Consider the following 21832-nt stretch of genomic DNA (forward strand, 5'->3'; position numbering starts at 1 on the left):
TGCATCAATTAATATGGGTATCATGGTAAATTATACATTTCATTTATTATTCTTAAAAGGCGTCAAAAGTCAAAACGTGACAAGTAAAAATGAACGGAGGGAGTACTAACAAAGAAAATAAACCCAAATGGCTAATAGGTCAAAACATTAGTTTTGATTTGGTATTGAGATAATTGTGATGCGAGGAAGTAACACAGAAAATAACATAGATCTACTGTATTTTAATCATATGAGAACCGTAATATACATGAGATCTGTAAAATATAACACTAACAAAACACAGAAGATCTTTGTATGGTATGTTTCTCTATTTAAATTGTAAAAGAGTGATCATTTCCTCTTAATTTTTTTCAACTCAATTATGTCACGAGGACGAGCATTTCTAAGACCTCTGAACCTGTCCAACTTTATGTGAAATTTATTGAAGTCTTGTGATGCCTCAACTCTCTGTCCAATTTTTAATTTCCCAAAAATCAATATTCCCGCTGAAAGAGAAAACTAGCTTACTATGACACCATTTCACGATTAAAACCGGATTACGTGAGATTAAAAAGCTCTTTAACATCCTGATGCTATTATTAGTATTAGAGAGCCAAATGCCAAGAATTGTGAAACATTCTCTTTCAGTAATCCGAAATATTCAATTACTTCGAATCCTTGGCACCTGCACCATAAATAATAAACAGGTGGAAAAAAAACGCCATAGGCTCGTGGTCTATCGCAAATCCAACTTTCATAGGCAACACCAGTTAGAAGAGAGATGGTCAAGTGGAGGAACAAAAGGATATACGACAAAAGTTTCAATCCCCTAGAGAAGATTCAAGGAGCATAGTTGCCTGTGCAGTTCTAGCCTTTTCTTTATACAAAATAAGCAAAAAGAAGTTTGATAGGATGGAACAAGCAGACACTAGGAAGAGAACCATGACGAACATAAATAGGAAAATCTTCGACACTGCTGAAAAATAACTCCAACCAGCCAATGCCTACTCGTTAAGCCACCCTGACGAGTTTTGCTGTGAAAAGGGGTTGTAAGGCCTTGGAGCAAAACCCGATGAGCTACCTGGAAACCCAGGTCGAGCAACTCCACCGCCGTAGATGCCACTTCTGCCTTCAGATCCCATGCTATTCATCCTACCGGGATACAACTCATCATGTGGAGCATACCGTGGCATCGCAAGCGTATTAATCCTCCCATAGGTTGGTTCAGTTGCTGGACTCAACCGCCCGTAGGGGGGATAACCAGTGCTGGCACCCGCTGTGTAGTTGCTTCTGGGACTCGAAAACTCACTACCCAGCTGCCCATAAAGGTTACCCTGCGGCCGTACATCTAACTCCCTTGCATATACCCCCCCATTCATGTGACTGGGGTATGATCTATAACCAGGCATATCTGCACGCTCTCTCTGGTAACCCACAAACCGTTCATCTGAGGCCCTAAACGCATACTCAGGACCAGGACTAGCAGACTGAGAATATTGGTGATTTAAAGTCGAATAAGGCTCCTGCATCGGCAAGCTGTTCCTTCTTGCCATGTCACCATCCGGATGTGCCCCGTGCCCCACATACTCGGGACCAGGACTAGCAGACTGAGGATATTGGCGAGTCAAACTTGAATAAGGCTCCTCCTTTAGCAAGCTGTGCCTTCTTTCCATATCACTGTCCTGATGCACCCCATACCCTGTCTCTTGCTCTGTCTGTAATGCAGAAGCACTCTGGCCAGCAAATCGTTCATAGTGTTCCTTCTCTTCTGCCTTACAAGATGAAACCGCGTGCTGATCAGCTGACTTATGATTGGTCACGCTGGGGGAGGAATGTCGATACAGAGATCTTTTTCCAACAGATATCTCCTCTGTTGATTTTTCCACCAAATCTCTTGGACGTTTCGCTTTGGACTTGTCCTGTCTTGACTTCTCATCCAAATCATTTTGATATTTGCTTTTATCCTGACTCTCTTTCATCGACTTCTCATCAAATTTGTTCTTGCTTTTATCCTGATTCCCTTTCATCGACTTCTCAACAGATCTGTTCTTCGCATGGCCCAGGCTATCACCTTCTTTGCCACTGTTATTCTGCGATCTCTCCCTGTATTCTTGGTGCTGATGTCGCTTCTTATCCTTGAAATCAATATCATCACCGATCCTCGTCGACTCAACATCATCACCATGTTCCACCGAACGAGGGACAGGTGTGTGGGAGCAACTTTCTTCTAATTTATCTTGTATCTTGGACGGGTGGCCATACTGTTGAGCAATTGCTTTATGTTCGGCTGTCCAATCAGGGCGACTCCAAAGATAAAGTGGTGGTGCACTCACATTCCAGTCCTCCATTTGTTTGTTATTTGCATCAACAGAACCAGGCAAATAGAATGACTGGAAAAGAATAAGGATGAGCCACCAGACAGTTTACTTGTTTATATTCTCAATACCAATACATATTCATTCTTAATACCAATCACAAGAATGGTGAGAAACAGTTTACCTTCCCACTAAGCAACGCATCATCCTCCCAAATTAGATCATATGGATACCCTTTTTTTACATCTAACCTGGTTCCAATACAAACAATTTATCAAAATCGGAAAGAGAAAGGCAAGAAAAGAAGTTCACACAAATAAAAGAGATGCAAAATACCTTTCTGTCTCTTTTGGAACAATGAGGATAAGAAGCTTTGGCCTAAACCGTAGTGCTTTATCAATAAATTTGTTAGCAAGAGCAGCATTGACCCCAAAAGGAGGGTTCAGCCCCATGATCTACACCAAGGGATAAAAAATGTAATTCCACGCAACATGTGGTGAAAACCAATGAATTTTGGTGCCTGGCATATATCTGTGAATGTTGTGCTCTAAGAAAAAATATTTCCTACCAACTTCGATCCTGGTGGCAATTCATTAGGCCCTACTTTCATCCAATCCCTCTTCTCAAAATTAAAATCATTCTGCAGGAAGGACAAAGAACGACAATAAGTAACGTAATGTGCCAAACACCTAAAGCATATAGAAAGTCACTTGTCAAAGCAATCAACGTCTGACATCATTTCTTCAAGCATTCTCCTCCATGCTAAAAAGATTCCGACCTACGTGTTTGTATAACTTCCACCAGAAATGTGCACATACTAAACAAGGAAAAACATTCACCTTTGGTTTGAATAAATCATAATTCTTATATGAGCAATCCTTCCCCATCTCATCCAGCTTGTTTTTCATGAGGCAGCTGAAATCATTGGAACCGCAACAGAAATCCACAATCTGCTCAACAAACAACAAAAACGTTAAATCCATTGCCTGCTAAACCAAAGAAGATTCCCTGAGCTTAGAAGCTTTAGAAATCATAATAACATGATCCTGATTCCTGGCAGATATATAAGTCAAACGTAATTAGAGTTCAACGAATCATTTTCCGAAGTACAACAGAGGCAGACACAGATGATTGTGTTTCTAAACAGGTGAGGTTTCTCATGGATCACATTAAATGCATGAACAAGGGTCTACATAAATCCAACCCAGATTCCACACTGCATTACATGTTATCCAAATTGTGCATGGATGTTGCCATAACTTCTAGATAAAGGAGGGTCATGTTGTCCAGTGTGATCCCATAAGTGGGGTCTAGGGAGGGTGGGATGTACGCAGACCCTACCCCTACCTTGTGTGAGGTAGAAAGGTTGTTTCCGAAATAGGGTTGAAAAATACAAGAGTAAAAAAAAACTTAGATGAAAATACTAAAGAAAGAAACATAATGACAGTAAAGTAGTAACGATACCCAAAGTAGAAGAAACAATCGTAGTAATACATATTAAGATAATTATTATTATAATTATAATAATAATAATAATAACAATAATAACAACAACAATAGTAATAATACTGATACAGACAAGAGGGAGCATATAAGGTGCTCTAAACTAGAATCATACTCTCCCATAGAAAAAAAAAAGAAATCGCTCGACTACCTACTAATCTTCTACCCTAATCCTCGACCTCCATGCTCTCCTATCTAAAGTCATGTACTCGGTGAGTTGAAGATGTGTCATGTCCTGTCTAATCACCTCTCCCCAATTCTTCCTCAGACTACCCCTACCTCTTTTTATACTTGTCACTGCCAACCTCTCGCACCTCCTCACTAGGGCATCCGTGCTCCTATTCACATGCCCGAACCATCTCAGTCTCGCTTCCTCCATCTTGTCCACTACATAGGCCACTCCCACCTTGCTCTGTATATCTTCATTCTTAATCTTATCTCTCCTAGTATACCCACACATCCATCTAAGCATCCTCATTTCCGCTACTTTCATCTCATACATAAAATCAAACATAATAGCAAAAATTCGAGCATGCCATTTCCACCACTAATGAGCAAGACTAACTCTAACCATATTATGTTCATGCCAAAATAAAAGATCTCCTCTTGCACACATTCCAAAGTACACCGAGAAGCATGTGAGTATTCCTACTCTAAGTTAAATCAAATTTCCCAAACATTATGGTTAACTCAAACTGCACTTTTTGTCACTCAAATAGAAGAATAGGTTCAACAAACTTTTAATCCCCAGGGAGTCGTTAAATTTGACCGTAGTGTAGTTAAACACTATAAGTTGCAAGAACTTGAAAACAAGATTCGCTCTACCTTGATATTGGGATGATATTGTGCCTTTGTTCCCAAAAACAAAAAAGGATCCACATAGACTATTTCACAAGAACTTCAAGAAGAGTGAATTGAATTATCCGCGGGTGCTGAATTGCAGGCTATTCCTTACATCTAAAAAATGAGGAGAAAGATATGTAAAAATTACTTGACTAATTGGTCCATGTACCTCACTTGCCTGATAATATACTTTAGACAGACTTCAAAAGAAATTTGTAACTAATCCAGGCTAAAGGAAGAATGACATAAGCCAACAAAGGACAACAGGAGCCCCAAATAAGTATCAGAAGGTTAATAACTTTTTCTCTTGTCTTTTGACCCCAGCCAAGTGGGGAAAGCCACTTCACCGCACTAAAAATTGCCCCCAAGATCATAATAGTAACACCCATCTAACAGATGAATTGAATGCAGATAATAAATTACAGGAACTTGAGACACTTTTAACCATGTGTGATGTCATTCTATATAAAATAACAACTACGCCTCAATCCCGAACAAGTTGGAGTCGGCTATATGAATCTTCACTTCTTTCTTTAAGTTTAACTCATATCATCATCATAACATATAAAATATTCCCCTATAAAAATGTTATTATAGCAGAATAACAATGAACAAAGTTGGAGGATTATAACCAATCTACACAACAGAAAAAAATTGTTGTAGTCAAGTTGGTAACTAGGTTTCCATTCATAAAACGTAAGGCCAGTACAGACTCCTACCATATCACCTTCTCGAACATACCAATGAAGCATATCGACAATCTGCATAATAGAAGCATACTATTAGTTGAGTAAAATATGGAATGTACAGACTGTGAGGATTAGACATGAAATAAGATTCAGTGAAAAATTATCATAGAGCGCGGTCAAGGAAAAATCACTGCTCAAATGATCCAGCCAGAAGGTGCATAAGTGGTACAAACCTAGAAAGGGTAATTTTTACGTTTTTCTTTTCCTTTTTTTTTTGCCTTTTTTCTTCTCGTCAGCTTTTGCGAGAGGTGGGAAGCAGATAGCATTCCTTATATAATGCACTGCTATTCAAAATAAAATAGAAGGAAAAAATGATGCATTCAAAAATGGCTGCAAATACCAGAGCAGTGATGACACTCTACGGTCTGATGATTGACATGCAATAAAATGCAGTGAAAGAATATCATAGATCATGGTCAAAGAGAGATCACTGCTCAAAATTATCCAGCCAGGAAGTGCAGAAGTGAAAAAGCATGAATTTTTCTTTTTCACTTTTGGGAGAGGTGGAAAGGAGATCACATTCCTTCTATAATCCACAGCCCATTCACATAAAATAGAACGGAAAAATGATGCCTAAACTTTGGTTGCAAATTCCAGGATGGTGATGACTTAAGCTCCCGCAAAGACAAAGAGACAGCACTTGCAATGATTCTTCCAAAGTACAAAAGATACACAAATCTGCGGCATGCGTAGTTTCGGTATTCTGAACACTGAGATTGATCGTATCTCAGTCTCCAGTAGCCAACAAGAGATCCTAAATTTAGAAACATTTCAAGTGACAAGAACAAGCAGGAGTTCCTCTTTCCACAAAGTAGAAAGAAAAAAGTGAGAACACCAATGACTAACATTGTTTAAGGCAATTTACACGTCCCTGTGTAAGCCTTTTTTATTTAAGATAAGTAATATACCATCCAAAAAAGAAGCTGAGCTGAATGAGCAGCAATATCAATATGGTACAATACTCTCACTGAATAATCATCAACTGATAATGCCCTAATAAGCATGTATGTCAATCAAGTACAATTACTCCAAGGAACAACCACTGCATCTCTGCCTTAAGGCATGAACATTTTAAAACAATAATTAAGAAATGGGAAATGGATTTGTCTTAGGAGTTAACCAAGGCTTTTCAATTTGTACTTTTTCTGCATCTTCTTGATGCATTTGATGCAACACCTTACTTCATAAAAAAAATAAGAAATGGGAAATGGAGACACCGAGCAATTTAAATGGAGATAAGCTAGCACATAATCAGATTATTTTATACTACCTTAACAAGGGGCTAAAAAGAATGCCAAATTAGTGCCCGTATTAGTAATTAGATGAGACCCCCCCCCCCCGAAAAATAAATAAATCAAAAGCCCGTACTTAATCTTCTTTCTGGCTCAATTTCTGATATCACCAGTCGGAGAGGTGAAATCGTACTCACTACAACAAATATATCTTCCGATGACAAAAAAGCTTCAAGTTCTACCTCACCTCTCTCAGCTTCTCCACTTTAGTAAAATGGCGACCAAAGGACGTGTAGCGCATTCCGTGTAAAAAGGGAGCAAGATATACTCTCAGCTTGCTCTACAAAAAAAAAATTGGTATTTATGAGAAATTTGGGGAAACAAATAGACAGAAAACAAAGGGAAGAAAAAGAAAGCAAAGTGAGGTACAGCTTTTAGCAATCACTACAATCTAGGTCTGCAAAAAATGCAATATAGAACACTTGAACCCGCTTGAACAGATAATATAGAATGTGTATACCTAGTTATGCAGAATAGATTAATGCTTCAGCACTACAAACTACCAAACAGCCATCTCAATGTGCCGAAAGAAAGCAAGCAACTAAATTGAAAGACCAGCAACCAAACTTAACATTGAAAATTCTAAATCATTTAAATAGCAGAAGCAAAGAAACCTAAGTCAATCAAACAATCAGTTCAAATAGTTATCTTGAGGTTTATTGATAGTTCAATCTGATTCAGCTGTTGACAGTGCTTATTTATCAGTATTATTGAAAATTATTTTTGAGAAAATGTCTTACTGAAATTTATATACCAGAATTAGTGCGGGGAGTGGTTGGTAAACTAAAGATTTTTTTTTTTTACAACCGCCAGCTTGCCCGCACCTTGACTAATTCAACGAGGCACCTGCTACCTCCCATCAGTACAAGTTAGGACCTTTGTCCATCGACGCTTGGACATATGGGAAGAAATCACCTAGTGTTTTTGTCTCCGCTGGGATATGAACTTGAGACCTCACAGTTCTCAACCCACTTCATTGACCACTACGCCACACCTTGGGGTGTTTGTAAACTAAAGATAATTATATAAATGATTATCAAATCAATTAAAAATAACAACGTCATAGAAGAAATGATTGGCCATTAGTTTGAGAAGTGATTCTCACACGAAACAACCAGATACCGAATTATTTGGATAAGGCAACCAAAAAAACAATTACAAACTAATTTAAGCAAAGGCTGATTCGATGCCATGAAACGATCTAAATCATCGAAGTAACTAAGCCTTTTGAGAGTGAGGAAGGAAGGGAAATATCCGGAGGTGTTTACAATGATAGTAGAGAAAGATACAAGATCTGTAGTGAGGCATATGTGTCCTTTTCATTTTTCTGTCTCTACCTTCACACATTCCCCCACCCAGGGGCTAGTGAGCATATCTTTACTTTTGGACAGTGTTTTTGAGAGCGAAGAGCAAAAACGTGACGGGCTCACTTCGCTTAAAGCGTGAAGCATGCGCTACTTTGAAGTGAAGAGCATTTTATTTTTTAAAAAAAAAAATTGCACAGATTAGTAAGATAACTTAGTAAAAAAGAACTCCACAAAAATATTATATAAGCAAATGTTTAAATTTATAAACAAAAAAGTGAACAACCAAAAATCCTCCATAGCACAAGCAAAATCAAAACCAAAACATAAATGGATCAACATACTACTCTTCATTTTAAAAAATGGATAAAAAGAAAAGAAATAATTAATCAATTTATAAGCAATTAGTAATAATTGAAAGTAGAAGCAGCCAGCTCAAAAACAGGGGGGGGAAACAGAGAAAACAGAGAAAAGGGAAAAAAGAAAATTAAAACTGTAAATAAGCTGCTAGTAGCAGCAAAAATAAAGAAAAGAACAAAAGATTGTTGCCATTAACCCCAAAGAAGAAGAAGAAGAAGAAGAAGCGGCGGAGGACTTCTTCTAAAAGAGTTCCCAACCTGGACTCTTCTTCTTTATTTAGTTTTTTTATTTTTTAATCCCAAACTTTCTTTTTACTATTAAGATCGCTGCTTTTTAAAGAATCGCTCGCTCCGCTTCATGTTTCAGACATGAAGCGGACGCTTCATTAACATCGGCTTGTTTCACACCCTTGAAGCGCCATGGCTCGCTTCGGTTCGCTTCATCCCTTTAAGCTATGAAGCGCTCGCTTTTTACAACACTGCTTTTGGAGAATGTGTGCTTGGCTCCACAGGGGGGAGGGGAACCAGGATTGGATCAAGATCAAGGTTTGCAGTTGGTGTTGGACAGTTACTATTTTTTGAGAAAGGTAACATTTTATAAAAGAAAGCAGCACAAAGTTTGTGCTGGTAGAAGTGACAAAATACATATCCCAAAAACAGTAAAGAATTCCCCTACTACAAAAATTGACAAGGATTCTATGATATCAAGTATGGAGTCACTATCATTTACAGGTCATTCTTTACACCAATAAAGAAAAAGTACTAAACAGTTCATTTTGATTGGTGTAAGCATTTACTATATACTACAGTATTCCAGAAATACGCATCCCTCAAGAATATCACTTGCTTTTTTGTGTGAAGAGGGAAGGGGCATTGTTGATCATATCATATTGATGCTGCCTAAGGTCAAAGACAGCATATATTTAAGTTAGCATGGACAACTAAATGTTCAGACCTCAAGGAAAACTAGGATAAGCCAATTAAAAAGAAGAATGACAAGTACCCTCCACTTCATTATCTGATCAAGAAGCCCAGGCTCACAGACAGCTTTTGCATCTTCAACTTTGCCCCCTCCATCCAATATTTGCAAGGCCGCACGAATAGCCTGCAAGACATAAAATAGGTCATTTTTATTGGATGTTGCTTCAGTACATCTGGTAAAATAGGTCATACTAAAGATACTTTCAACAACAATCAGCATAAAAAATTGTTTCTCAAGTACCTCAATGGAACCTTCAACTTTCCCCAAGGTTATAGATTTGTCAAATTTTGACGAGTATGCATGTGTTGTGGGTGATATTTGCTTCATCAGTTTATCCATAGTTATGGAGGATTTAACGTCTTTCATAATAGACAAAATTCTGCATGGAATCCATGAAGGAAATCAGAACAGCATCTTATCAGTCACCGGAAACAGAAAGGAATCCATGGGCCGGGGGGGGTTCATCCCAGAAAAGTGAATCATGATCCCACACAAATCTTATTAGACAGAAAATTAATCAATTGAAATTGCTTATTACAAGAATTACCATTAACGCTAAACAACACAAAATTCAAAAAAAAAAAATCATTCCCAAAATTCATATATTTTCTTTATTATGAAGTGGTCTGGCCGTCAAGGAAGTGAAAGGAATCAGATGAAAATGGAAAGTTGGGGATTACAGTGAGGATTTCTGTCTGCGGAGAGAAAATAGGAGATATAGGGGGTGTTTGGTAGGGTGGAAAAAATTTTCCGGAAAATATTTTTCCGTTTTTCACTGTTTGGTTGCACAAAATAGTTTGAAAAATATTTACTTAGATATTACATTTTCCTGAAATTGGAGTAAAATAACTTTTCTAGAAAAAGTTAGGAAAACATTTTCCAAAAACTCCACCTACCCTCACATCTAACCATAAAACATAACTTATAGCCACAAGTTCTAAAAAGTATCACAAATACCCAACAATACCATTATCAATAACATTCATTATATTATCGCAAACCATAGTCCTGAACATAAATAAATTTGATACAAAATTATCATTTTTATAATGAACTACATGATACACTATCAGATGACCGAGAAGACGAAGCAACATCGTTACAAAATAATAAATGGTGGGTTTTTTTATAAAATATAAAAGTTTGGGGCAATTTTTAAAAAATACAATAGTGATATTTTGGCCCAAAACCAGCTATTGAGCTGGTTTTGGGATTTGGCCAAAATATAGGCAAAATCTATGGCCAAACATGTGTTTGCCAAATAAAACCCAAGTTTATTTTGGCAAAATCTATGGCCAAACGGGTCCTTAGTTTTTCTGCACCACCTCCCCCCCCCCAACCCCCGCAAAAAAATACTTTTTTACCTTTTTTTTTGTATTTTTCAATTTTCTGCACCACCCACCCCAACCCCGTCAACCCCAGGCAAAAAAATATTTTATTTTATATTTTCAGTTCTGGTTTTTTCATATTTCAGTTTACAGGTTTGAAATTTTACGAGTTCCAAAGTTATGAGTTCGGAGATTTATGTGTTTGGAACTTTGCGGGTTTAGAAATTATAGAGTTACGGATTCAAAAATTTGCAGGTTCGAAAGGTTAGCGGTTCAGAAGTTTATGAAATTTGTGGGTTCGGAAGGTTGATGGTTCGAAAGTTTATGGCTTCATGTTTATTGTATCTAAATTATTTATGAATACTCTTGAGAAATTATTTTCCTTAACTTGGGTACCAAACACCGGAAAATGAATAAGATTGGAGTACTTGTTTTCCAAGAAAATATTTTCTTGGAAAACATTTTCCGTTATACCAAACACACCCTTAGTCTCTCAACATCCAAACTACGCTTCACTACTCTTCTTCTTTTATCTCTTCCTTGAGGAAAAAAACCTTTACAATATTATTCCACATTGATTTATTAGCAGCCTACATCTGGATAAATTTTCAAAACCATTTTAAGATGAACCCACATTTCCACCGTGTCAAAATGTATAGCTATGAGTTAAAACCCTCATCCTAAGCAAGGAAAAGGAAAAGCTGTTATATCTGTGGAACCTCAAGTGAAAATAGTTATTGACAGAGCTAGAGTGCTTCACCTGCTCTTTGCTGTAGCATCTAAAGTCTGTGAACTGCTTGTTTCCTTTTTGTCAGACTTCATGATCTTGGTTTTCCCCTCTTCACTAGACTCAACGGTTTGTGATTCCCTGCTAATGAGTGCATATAACTTTAGACCTATAGAGGCTTTACCTTCACTATTGACAGTTTTGTTGAGCTTTGCAGATGATGTCTTGTTCAAACTCTTTCTAGTAGCATCATTTACTTTTTGTCTTTTTGAAGAATCAGGTAGAGACAATCTCCCCTCTCTCTTTCTGGAAAAATCAACTTTCTCTGCCTTGGACAATTTTTCATCAGTTTTTGGTCTTTTAGCAATCACTCTGCCATTAGTCACTTCTGCAGATTTTCCTTTTAGTTTGTCCAATTCTTCCGATATTTGCTTTCCCCTCCTATGGTTTCCTGGAAATTTGATGTGATCTCTTAAAGGTGTAGCAAGCTCTTCATCAATCTCATGTTTTCTGAAGAATTTCTCAGTATAAGTCACTTGGAAAAAATTAGACTAAAGCTCACTTGAATAATACCAGCTCAGATGAAGTAAACGCAGAAGTGACATGTAAAAGAACTCACAAGCAATAAATCAAAATTCGATCTGGTATAAGACCATCCCATGCCCTTGGCATCTCCTCGTCCTCGTCCTCGTCCTCGTCCTCGTCCTCGTCCTCGTCCTCGTCCTCGTCCTCGTCATTTTCCTCTTCATCCTTGCTTTTGTCGAAAACAATTTCCCTGGCCATTTACATAAAACTCGTTACACTTGTACACAAAGTACTGTCCAGTGTCCACAAGGATATCAAGGATAAGTACTTAGGCAAGCATTTCCGATGGTATGATGTTGGACACCGTCTACACATAGCAAACTGTAACTCGGGTTTATCTTTATCTTCTCTCTGTTTACAGACACAGCACTGATGCAGAGGACAAGCGAAAGGTTCACCAGCAGCGATCTTCTTTCTGAGTTCATCAACCTTCAACTGAGCATCAGGATGAAGCAGTTTGGCAACACAATCTGGGTGGTAAAAATGGCCACAAGTTGCATTAACGCAACGGAAGACCTGAAAACCATACCCAAAATTTGACTTAATCATATCCATGGAAAAACTGCAATTTAAAGCACAAACTCGAAAATAATATCAAGAGCACAGATATGCACTTATAATTGCTTTCTTAACGAAATAGAATCATACATGCAACTAAATGCAACTCCTAGTGCGCATGAGGAGCAAGAATGAATATAATGAAAGGACACCAGTTTTTACACACAGAAAGAAGTAGCTCCAATATTAAGTACCCCTCAGTCCAGATATCACACACCGGGCTTTTCAGAAGAAAAATGCTGGGACAACGCAATTAGTGCATGTACTAAAAGAGTGAAAACGGTCGTATCCGTAGAGAATATTTTCAGTGGCATTGCAGGCATATCCAGAAATCAATGGGGGCTATAACAGTTGGATTAACCAGTTGTAAGTCTTAATTCAATATAAAGGAATTCTTTGCATATATTGACTATATGCTATGATCATGTACTACATCTATACGCACTATTTTTCCATATTGATTGTCAACATTCAACAGTAGCAGATGGCTGAACATCTTCAGACAATTATACTATTCTAGCAGGTCTTGCAGGTTTGTTCGTACCTCCGCATGAGATGATTGATCAGAAGAACCTAACTCCCCACAAGCATAGCACTGGTGCTGCTGATATTCACAATTTTTACAATAGAAATCTTGATATTTCATTGCCTGGAAGGGAAAAACTTGTATTAGTAGGAAGCAATATGCTAAGCAGAGATGAAAATAAAGTTCACTAGAAGGAACGAAATTCAGGCAGACTTTGACATACCCTAACTTGAGCCTTGGTAAATCCAAGAGACTCACACTGAGATTGAGCACCATCTTCCACAGTAGCATGAAATGACCTCAAGCACTTTCCATCGCAACTGGTTTGGATCACAAGAGGCATATTATTTGGAGAAGCAGAAAAAAGCCACTAGTAATTACGCTTTAAGATGATAATAAGCAATTCAGAACCAAAATTAACCACCTCAGAAAAGAGAGAACTGGGATTTACTACATACTACTATCAGGTAGATACAGAATTTGAAATTGCAAAAGTTCTCAGGAGAAGTAGGTGCAAACAAAAATGTCAATTTGATACCACTAAAACAAACTAAGAAAAACTCAACAAAGACCTAGGAGCCAGAACATGTAAACTTCAAACACAGATGAATGCACTATATATTCAGTTGGACACTGGACTGCAGAGCTTATCTTTCTGTTCTTTATAGTTATGGAACCAAATAAGCTGACCAAACAACCTGAATCAATAATCTACACCTATGTACAAATTTGTATTGGGGAACAAATACAACATTAACAATGGAACATTTAAAAAAGAAAATCAGATAAGACGAAAACATTTGGCAAACTAAACTTAGTTCAACTAAGCGAGCGCAGATTCAAGGAAAAAATACAACATAAGCTGGACATCAGAGTTGTCTTTCTGGAAAGATAAGGACTCAGCACATACCAAAGAAGTTCACCACCATCATCACATATTGCGCAGAGAGATTCGAAGTGATTGTAATCATCTTCTTCATCATCATCATCATTGTCATCTATGATCTCATCGACTATAAACTCGGATATTGACCCAACCTGCCAAAATAAACAAAGCACAAGCTCAAAAAGAACGCCCGATGTTCTGTTTCTCAACTCCTGCTTTCCTACCTTAGAAAAGCAAGGGAAAGAATATGTACAACCTCATCAACTAGTTTCTTCTTCTTAGGCTTCTCCTCCAAAAATGTAAGTAAAACCTGCATAAAATAAGATCAGTTCACTTTTTGCTATAAACTATAAAGATGTGAAATAAATGAGAAGAGAAAAAGAAAGAAAAACAGATTCCAAAAGGAAAAAGGAGAAAATCAGGCCAAAAAGGAACAACCTGATCTAGAGTACTTTATTCCGTCTCAAGTCAGACATTGGTTAGTTCAGTTTATGAGAGAAAGAAAGAAAAAGAATTATGTATATTTATGGGATACACTAGAAGTACTTTTTTGGTTTGCGACTTACCAGCCTTGAACTCTTGGCCTAGTGTTGAAGAGAAAACTCCCTCAAACACTATGACAAAGAGAAAGTACTTCAAGTAAGGATATGTGAATAGAAAGTTAAATGGGCCGTCATCACATAAAATACTCCCCTTCTCCCAATTTATATGACTCTCTCTCTATTTTGAATGTCACCCGGTGTATGACCATATCTTATTATTCCTATATAAAATTCACAATTTTCTAGAACTCAAGTTCATTAACCTATATGATGTCTTCTCTGTAAACCTAACTATCCAACCGTCACTAAAATATTTTCTTTTATCGACACTGATGTAGTAATAGATATGTTAAATCAACTCCTAAACTTCGTGCGTACTCAAATAGGGTCATGTAAAAATGTAACTGAAGGGTTCCGTTTTAAGGAGACTTGTGAATGAAAATTCAAAAACAAATATGTAACGGCAATGGCCGATGAGAAAATACTTTTGACTCTCGAAGTAAGCATGCCATCTTTTTCTTCTTTCTTTTTTTTTTTTTTTGGGGGGGGGGGGGGGGCGGTAGTATCACAATATTAATATTGTGATACCACCAAGTCAATAAATATCATACTCCAATTGAGTGAACCTCTTTTTGGAAGTTTCAAGGTTCACTTTTTTACATAAAAGGTTTAAATATATCTTTTAAATTGTGGTGAATTCCAGAGACTGATAGCACGTTTGGTCGTACTTCTAAAATCAACTACTTTGAAAAGTGCTTTTCAAAAAAGTACTTCTATTGAGAAGCAATTTGTGTTTAGCTAATTAATTTGAGAAGCACAAGCTTTGAAAAGGTGCTTCTAAGTGTATTTTTCAAAAAAGTACTTTTGGGGAGATGCAGCATTTTTTCTACTTCTCAAAAACTACTTATGTTTCTACTCAAAAGCATTTTTTTTCCTTCTAAAAGCTTGGCCAAACACCTTAACTTTTGGAAGGAAAAAAAAAGCACTTTTGGCCCAAAAAGAACGACGCCAAAACTAGCTATATGGCTCTGATTTAACAAAACTTCTTTTACCTCATCTATTACATAAAAAGTACTTGAGACCTCCCCTTTAGTTAATAGAGTCCCCGGTAAAAAGCTTTCCTTGGCCACTTTCCTTAAATGGCAAATTTTTCTTCACCTAACAGTTCAAAAACTAAATAAACTATTGTTATGTGATATCACCTAACTACTCCATTTTTCACACTTTAAATACTTCCCTTTTTATTTTAAATAAGGATTCTAAGTACCTCCCAGCAACCTCACCCCACAATTTATTTGAAGCATAGGTAAAGTGGAACATTTAATAGTGATATCAGCCAAGAACATGCTAACTTATATTCAGTTTTTACCCCTTATACAATTGTATTTCCTTAAAAGTGTAGGGTGTTTTCCTTAAAAATGAGGGAAAACTAACAGATAACAAAGGTGAATTTAGAACTATTTGAACTAGAGATCTTTCCACGTGCTAACTGTCTGATCAAAGCAAGGAATCATACAAACCTTGGATTGAGCCAATTTTCCATCACGCTTAACAATTTCATTGATGAACTTCATGTGATCCACTAGATCATTCTCCGAAGGCCTGGGCTCATACACACTAAAAAAAACATGGGTAAGATTCTAGATTCCCTTCGACAAAAAGAAAATATATGCTGATACATAAAATATAATATGTGAACCTGAAAACTTTAGATAAGTGATCCCACAAAGCTCTGCCAGAAGATTCAGGATTTTTTTTCAGGAAGTGCAAGGAATGCACGGTGATCAAGATTGACCTAATGGTATCCTGGAAAACCTTCCTCGGTTTTTCAAGTCTGATCCAACCGTTCTCTTTAGATAAAACTGATATCGCCGGCTCTATGCGTGAAAAATCAAACTTCCATGATGTGACCTGCTTATAAATCTTCTGAAGGCCATTATCCGCAGTCCCACGCAAGAAAACATGTCTTTTTTTCCCATCCAGACTCTCAGTTTCATTCCACTGAAATTTTAGCTCCGCGAATGAAACAGGCTCATCCTTATCATCTACAAATTCATAGTTAGACACAGTACTCGGGACTGCTTCAACTTCATCATCAGAAGATGCCATACCCACTTTCCCCAAACGCTCTGGAGGAATACCTTACTACCTGTCGATGAAATTCACCCAGTATACAAAGATTAAAAAACACGGAGTTAAGACATGGCTGATACTCTTTAACTAGGAAAACATATCCATATAGTAGAAAAGCTTTTTTCAGATGAAAACGAAGCCTTGTTGCTGTGAAAATCTTATGATCGTTAGGCATTGTATATTTCTAAAATTGGTTATGCACTTTGAAATCCAATATGTTTTGCCTGGAAAGTATATTTAAAAGTTAGTTAAAAGTAGTCAGTGTTAATGAAGGCTGGTATTATGAAGGGGTGGGAAGATTTTAGTGGCCATATTTCCTTTAGGGTTGGGGACAGAAGCCGGATTAATTTTTGGGTGCATAAGTGGTGCGGGGAGAACGAGTTGAGGGAAGCTTTCCCTAACTTATATAGAGTATCTTGCCATAGAGATGACGGTCCAACAAATTTGCAGGTCCCGCCGAGGGGTGCTTCATTGGGATTTGAGATTTAGGAGGTAACTTACAGGATTGGGAGATGGAAGAATTTCACAATCTAGTTGAGTTATTGTATGGGTTGGATACACCGAATAATGTATCGGATGTATGGAGATGGCGGGAAAGTAAAAGTGGATTATTCACGGTTAAATCTTATTATAAGAGGTTATTAGTGAGAGAGGAACAAGTTTTCCCTCGTTACTCTATTTGGATTCCAAGAGCACCAAGAAAGGTGTGTTTCTTTATGTGGTTGGCGGCGAGGGGAGTAATTTTCACAGCGGAAAATCTTAGAAAGAGAAGAATCACCTATGTTAGTTGGTGCTTCATGTGCAAAAGCTCGGGTGAAGATGTAGATCATCTCCTATTGCATTGTAAAGTGGCTAATCGGTTGTGTAGAGTGATCCTTAATTTGTTTGGGGTGCAATCGGCGATGCCGGGTACAGTGAAGAAGGCGTTGCATAGTTGGGTTCACATGAGTGGAAAGAGAAGTCCAAGGGCATGGAGTGCCGCTCCCTAAGCAATCATGTGGGTAATATGGAAAGAGAGAAATATGAGGGCTTTTGAAGGGGTGGAACAAGATTTTGTGAAATTGCAAAGTAGTTTCTTCTTCCTAGTTTCTTTTTGGTGTACTCATGAGGTCCCTATTTGTATAGAGGATTGGATCTCTTTTGTTGAGAACTATATTTTGGTGTAGGTTCTCTTCTTTTTTTTTTGGTATACGGCTTGCATACGGTGTACTCATTTTGGTGTACTCATGAGGTCCCTATTTGTATAGAGGATTGGATCTTTTTTGTTGAGAACTATATTTTGGTGTAGGTTCTCTTCTTTTTTTTTGGTATACGGCTTGCATACGGGGTGAAAGGAACTGGAGCGTGTTTGAACATGTAAGAACTAAGAAGAAAGATTTAGTATATTGAGATAATTAAATTATATCTCAATTGTCCTAATCTTACTAATTATTTATTATTTGCAGATTCATACCAAAAAGAGGAACAAACTAACCTTGAAGCGTCTCAATGATCTAGTCTTCATTAAGTACAATAGAACATTGAAGCGTCGTTACAACGCTCGCAATGTAATTGATCCAATTAGTTTGGACAACATCGATGATGCTAATGAATGGCTAATTGGAGTCCCGGAAGATCATGCAGATGAAGAAGTATTTGAGGAAACTTATGATTTCACTTGGGGTGATGTTGCGGAGGCGCGTGGAATTGGGGAGAGGATTTATGGTTTGAGGGGGAGTACCTCAACTTCAAGTTCACAAAGGAAGGGAAAAGAGGTTGTTACTTTGTCCCTAGTTGATGAAGAAGAAGTTGAAGAAGATGACAAGCAATATAATAATGATAGGGGATACAAGAATTTGACAATCTTGTAGAAGAATAAAATGCTCATTTTATGCTTTAATTGATGCTACTATTAGTTTTTACATTGAAGTATTGAACATTTGCTTACAATTACATGTGTTGTCTATGCAGTATTTATTTTAATTTTATTTTTTAAATTCCGCTTCACTTCAAAAAAGCGAGCTCTTCGCTTCTCGCTTTAAGCAAAATGGAGGTTGTTGCTTTTCCTCGATTCACGCTCTTCACAACACGGTAAAAGAGGAATATGTAACTACAATTAATTAACTGCATCAATGTAGTCACTAGTCTTCGAAAATGAGGGGAAGTCTTCGAAAAAGATAAGAAACTGGAAAGCTGTACAATAACAAATTAACAACGATGTGACGTTTTGTAGTATTTGGCTATTTGTACAGCTCTTTTGCTTTGAGACCTCATTTCATAGACCACCTTTGCTTTGAGACCTCAGTGTACATCTCAAGAGCTGCTTTGAGACCTCATTTTTTCAGTTTCTGATTTTCTGTATCCTCTCAAGAAAAGCAGTTCAGTGTTGGTTCTGTTGAACCATTAAGAGCAACTAATGGTCCAACCAAATTGTTGGTTCGGTACACTGAAACAGTGATGTTACTACATTAGAAAAGCAGCTCTTAAGAAGCTTGAACAATGTTGTTACTACATTAGAAAAGCTTGAACAAACTTAATACCACATTACCAAACACATAAAATAGTAAACTACAGCAGATCAACCAAACATGAAACACCTGCCAAACAACAAACGTAATTGAAAATATTCAAGACGTCTGGTCCATTAGAGAGAGACATAAAGTAGCCTTAAATTACTGTTTACTAAGGAAATCACTATCAAAATTTCAACACCTCAACTGTTGCTTACAACTTACAAGGGCGGTAAAATCACTATTAAAATTTCAAGAAAAAATAAAGAAGTTGAAGAATGAAAAAGGCGAGAAGTTGTAAACCTGTTGAAGATTGAACAATTAAGGTCAGTCGCCGATGAGAGAACTGAGAAGTCGTCGTCGCCGAGGTCTCTGTCGCACAATCGGCGGTCGAAGGCTCGAGCTCGAACTCACAGGTCACAACGGGTCATCGGCAAAGCTTTTGAGAATTGAGAGAGGTGAAAAATTGAAAATCTTATCCAACCCTAGGTATGCTAATTCCTAATTTTCTAGGGAAATTTTCGTAATTACTGATGAAATAAAAAAATATTCCACAATCTACAACTATTAAGTAAATAACATATTCTACAACATAATCATGGTAATTGTATAAAAGTTAACCCTCAAATACGGTAGATTTCCTATTAAATAGGAAACTGATTCTAAAAGTATCACTTAATAATGCAATCTTCAAGTTAAAACAAACACCCAAAAATAAAGGAGTATCCTTATTTAGGGCAACATAAAGGAAATCAATATCTAACGCAATCAATTATTTCCTAAATAATCTCCTTCTCATTTGCTGCCTTTTATAGCCTATAGTTCAACGTATCTACATTTCAACTCCAATATGTCTTTCTCCTTAAAATGATGGGTATGTTTTTCTTTTTTGTTCTTAATAAAGTGTAACTTTTAAGTCATTTAATATAAAAGGCAGAATACCTAAAGAAAATCCTAAACTTGACACATATTATTAGGTACAGCCCTAAACTATTCGTTGTCTTAATTAACCCTCTCAACTTAGCCTTTTGAGAGTCACTACCCCTGGATGCTGATGTGGCAAAGAGTGTGGGTGCACTCTCTTTTACGCAGTGAAAAAAATTGAAAAACCACCTTCCAAATAGGTTATTTTTTAACTTTTAATTGTCATAGTCATATATAACGATTTATTTATTACAACTATGTATTTCTTAAGCTTCATCTTAACATACAATGTGGACTTTACTCTAACTTTTATTATTTTTAATTTCTTCTAAGATATAATGTCTATTTGTTCCAACTGCATATTTCTTTTTTTTGTTTTTGGACGAATTTGTAAAATGTTTGGTAGGAACTCCATCATTTTAGCTAAATAAAAAATTTTAGCAAAAATAATTGAGTACCAGTTGTTTATATTTCCTGTTTTTTTCTTTATATATAATATTTATTTATTTTAATTGTGCATTTTTATTTTCGAGTCAAACCAATAAAACAAATTGGCCATAGCTCCATTATTTTTTATCAAATAAAAAAAGTATAGCCAAAATAATGAAATTGCAATTGTACACTCTTTTTATTTCTTTTTTTGATGCAATGACTATTTTTTTCAACTGTGTATTTTTACTTTTTCAAGTAAAATCTGTAAAAAAATTATTTTTAGAGCACCATAATTTAGAGCTATATAAAAAATTATACCCAAAATAATTAATTTCAAACTATGTATTTTTTATAACTTTTTAGATGCCTTGACTATTTATTTCAATTGTATAAATCATTATTTTCAGGTCAAATTCAAAAAAAGAATAACTAAAATTCTATTATTTTTAGCCAAATAAAAAAATTTAGCCTAAATAATGTAGTTCTATCCAAGTTTTATTATAAATGTTATTCAAAAAAAATTATCTAAAAAAGTAACATACTTAAAAGGGTAAAAATACAGTTTATTTTTCAAAAAAATGCCACATAAATAGAAAAATCCACGTGGCAGGCGAGAGCATGCCACTTTCCTGGGACGAGATCGTCCCGGGGGTAAAAACTATCAAATAACCAAGTATAGGGGGGTAATTAAGACCATAGATAGTTCAAGAATATACCAATAATGTGTGCCAAGTTTGGGGGTTAAGGTATTTTGCCAATATAAAAATGTGATATTGATGGCATAGTGGCTTTGACAAACTCCCCTTTACAACAAAAATAGTTTGTTGTAAAGGTATGTTAGCTACGAGTCAATATATACACACACAAACACAACATTTATATACCTTTTTATATTGAAAATTTATATTCAACTCACATTATTTATATTATGTACGTATATGTCATCAATATATGTTTTATATTTGAAGTAATAATCTATTTACATATCTGTAGTATACTACAACAACAGGGGTGGGCATCGGTCGGTTCGGTCGGTTATTATGAAAGTACGGTTCGGTTTATTGGTTTTCGATTTTGTAATATTAATAACCAAATCAAACCAAAGTATTTACGGTTCGGTGCAGTTTTTTCAAAGTTTGGTTCGATTATTTCCGATTTAATTTTTCGGTTATTAACGATTCAAGATTTTGATTAATACAGCAAGATGCTGAAACATGTTGGTTGCTTTTCCGGGGAGAGTGATGCCATAAAAGATATGATTCTCCATCCTAGTAGTAGTATTATCTTATTGTTATGATTTTGACGAAAAAGGGGAACTTATATTGCATTGCTTGTTTGGACCTCAGATAGATAGGAAAAGTTTGTCTGCACCCATC

The 21832-nt window shown here is 36.5% G+C and overlaps 1 protein-coding gene across 2 annotated transcripts; it reads right to left on the bottom strand.

Annotated features, from left to right (window-relative positions):
• Nucleotides 1-716: 716 nt before the first annotated feature.
• LOC107808744 (protein ENHANCED DOWNY MILDEW 2) lies at nucleotides 717-19972 on the bottom strand. Of its 2 annotated transcripts, none has more exons than XM_075227043.1 (19): nucleotides 19404-19972; nucleotides 16178-16627; nucleotides 15999-16095; nucleotides 14193-14246; nucleotides 13961-14088; nucleotides 13274-13370; nucleotides 13069-13173; nucleotides 12235-12482; nucleotides 12001-12156; nucleotides 11415-11891; nucleotides 9567-9705; nucleotides 9348-9449; nucleotides 6869-6961; nucleotides 5360-5401; nucleotides 3134-3244; nucleotides 2863-2934; nucleotides 2631-2749; nucleotides 2479-2545; nucleotides 717-2369 (listed from the first exon to the last, which is right to left on the bottom strand). In XM_075227043.1, the coding sequence occupies exons 2-19, from the start codon at nucleotides 16585-16587 to the stop codon at nucleotides 984-986; spliced, it is 3903 nt and encodes a 1300-aa protein (XP_075083144.1). In that variant the 5' UTR covers nucleotides 16588-16627; nucleotides 19404-19972; the 3' UTR covers nucleotides 717-983. The 2 variants fall into 2 exon arrangements, with proteins under 2 accessions (XP_075083144.1, XP_075083145.1); XM_075227044.1 differs by lacking the exon at nucleotides 19404-19972 and adding an exon at nucleotides 18877-19036.
• Between the last annotated feature and the right edge of the window lie 1860 nt (nucleotides 19973-21832).

Source organism: Nicotiana tabacum, chromosome 12, assembly GCF_000715075.1.
Source record: "Nicotiana tabacum cultivar K326 chromosome 12, ASM71507v2, whole genome shotgun sequence".
Classification (NCBI taxonomy): domain Eukaryota; kingdom Viridiplantae; phylum Streptophyta; class Magnoliopsida; order Solanales; family Solanaceae; genus Nicotiana; species Nicotiana tabacum.

Coding starts and splice junctions, on each gene's coding strand:
- LOC107808744 (XM_075227043.1), bottom strand. CDS start 16,587: ATGGCATCTTCTGATGATGAAGTTGAAGCAGTCCCGAGTACTGTGTCT. Junction 16,096..16,177: donor CACTTATCTAAAGTTTTCAG/GTTCACATATTA, acceptor TGTTTTTTTTAG/TGTGTATGAGCCCAGGCCTT. Junction 13,174..13,273: donor TTACCAAGGCTCAAGTTAGG/GTATGTCAAAGT, acceptor TTTCCCTTCCAG/GCAATGAAATATCAAGATTT.